This window comes from Perkinsus marinus, assembly GCF_000006405.1.
Source record: "Perkinsus marinus ATCC 50983 genomic scaffold scf_1104296940766, whole genome shotgun sequence".
NCBI classification, from domain to species: Eukaryota; Perkinsozoa; order Perkinsida; family Perkinsidae; genus Perkinsus; species Perkinsus marinus.
Window position 1 is genome coordinate 1 of NW_003212728.1, and position 1,338 is coordinate 1,338.

General features: G+C 49.9%; 1 protein-coding gene across 1 annotated transcript; it reads right to left on the minus strand.

Moving 5' to 3' along the window:
• Window positions 1-807: 807 nt before the first annotated feature.
• On the minus strand, window positions 808-1,082 carry Pmar_PMAR020370 (hypothetical protein; the record flags this gene model as incomplete). The annotated part of the gene is made up of 2 exons (XM_002782001.1): window positions 808-948; window positions 1,014-1,082. The coding sequence occupies 2 exons, from the start codon at window positions 1,080-1,082 to the stop codon at window positions 808-810; spliced, it is 210 nt and encodes a 69-aa protein (XP_002782047.1).
• Window positions 1,083-1,338: the final 256 nt, after the last annotated feature.

Genomic DNA, 1,338 nt, shown 5'->3' on the forward strand with positions numbered 1-1,338 from the left:
AGCACGGCAAGGAGCGCCAGCAAGGTCCAGAACTTCATGTGCAGCCGTCTTAGAAAGCCCTTGCGGCTCCCAGCAGTGGCCTTAGAACTCGCGAGAAAGACCTGACACAAGGATCCATCACAACTTCGCCGTCTTGGATATGGCGTATTGCTTACTCTTGGCTGATCGGGAACATCATCATACGAGGAGTAGAAATCTACTATGTTGAAGGCTCGGTGATAGTTTGTTACTCGAGGCTGAAAAACAGGTCGCAGGTTCAATCCCGAGCCACGGCATTAGTGAGAACATTCTCGATGAGGATATCCATTGAGACTCTATTAAAGGTCGATTGCAATCTCATTCGCATACTTTCTTCCTCTCCCTGACTAAGGGTTGTTCCGTGTCCCTCGCTGCACCGTTCTCCAAGGCATTCTCACGATGCGAACTGAAGGAGCGGGGTGTTGGTGTCCGCCCAAGATGTCTCGATAGTAAGAAGAACGGCTGTGGAGACTCGCTGGGACGGCGAGACTCTATGCTCGACAGAGATGATTGACGTGCAAGTGGCGGTGGGTCCATGGAGGGAAGTTAGAAAAAGACCCAAGGTGCCGCCCTCAAGTAACTTCAAGATAACCGAGAGTCAGTCATATATAAAGCCAGAGTCTCGACCGCTGTATCCACAACATTCGTAATACAACGGAGCTCATATCACATTCATTCGGCGAGCTGTGACACATTTCGACAGTCCCCCGACAATCAGCAGTAACTCGGAACTCCCGATGAGCAATTAAATAGTAATGATAGTAATCACACTGACCGTGGCTCGGTACATCACCACTGCAGTCGGTACATATAGTCTTCCGTACCATGACCAAAGAACTGGTTATACACACGCATTAGGACCATATTGGACACTTGAGGGGAGAAGATCGACGGCTTCCGAGTAGGACAGTGCGGCCGATATGGAGTTATCTGAACAGGAATACCACACCAAAAGGGTTCCTGGACAGAGTGAGTGATAACCAGAAACGACTCACCCCGGCTGCAGCTCTCCGCGAGTCGTAGAGCATATTCTCCTGCGCCCTTGCTATCTCTTTACTCGCCATGGTTACAGCAACAGAAGCGAATGCCACTCCGGTCGCCCACGGTACGAATGCGAACGCCATCTCTTCAAAGAATATCAAGCCGAGAAAAAATCTTACCACAACTGCAAGTACTTCCCAAACAGTTCATTCAAAAGCTGTAACCGCTCCCAAGACAGCGCGGAGGGACCGGGCAATGTCTGGAAGTCGCATCGTATGTGATCCCCAATATGGCGACTATAACGAAAGACGGTTATTCCAATCGAGCATTAAAAATGGA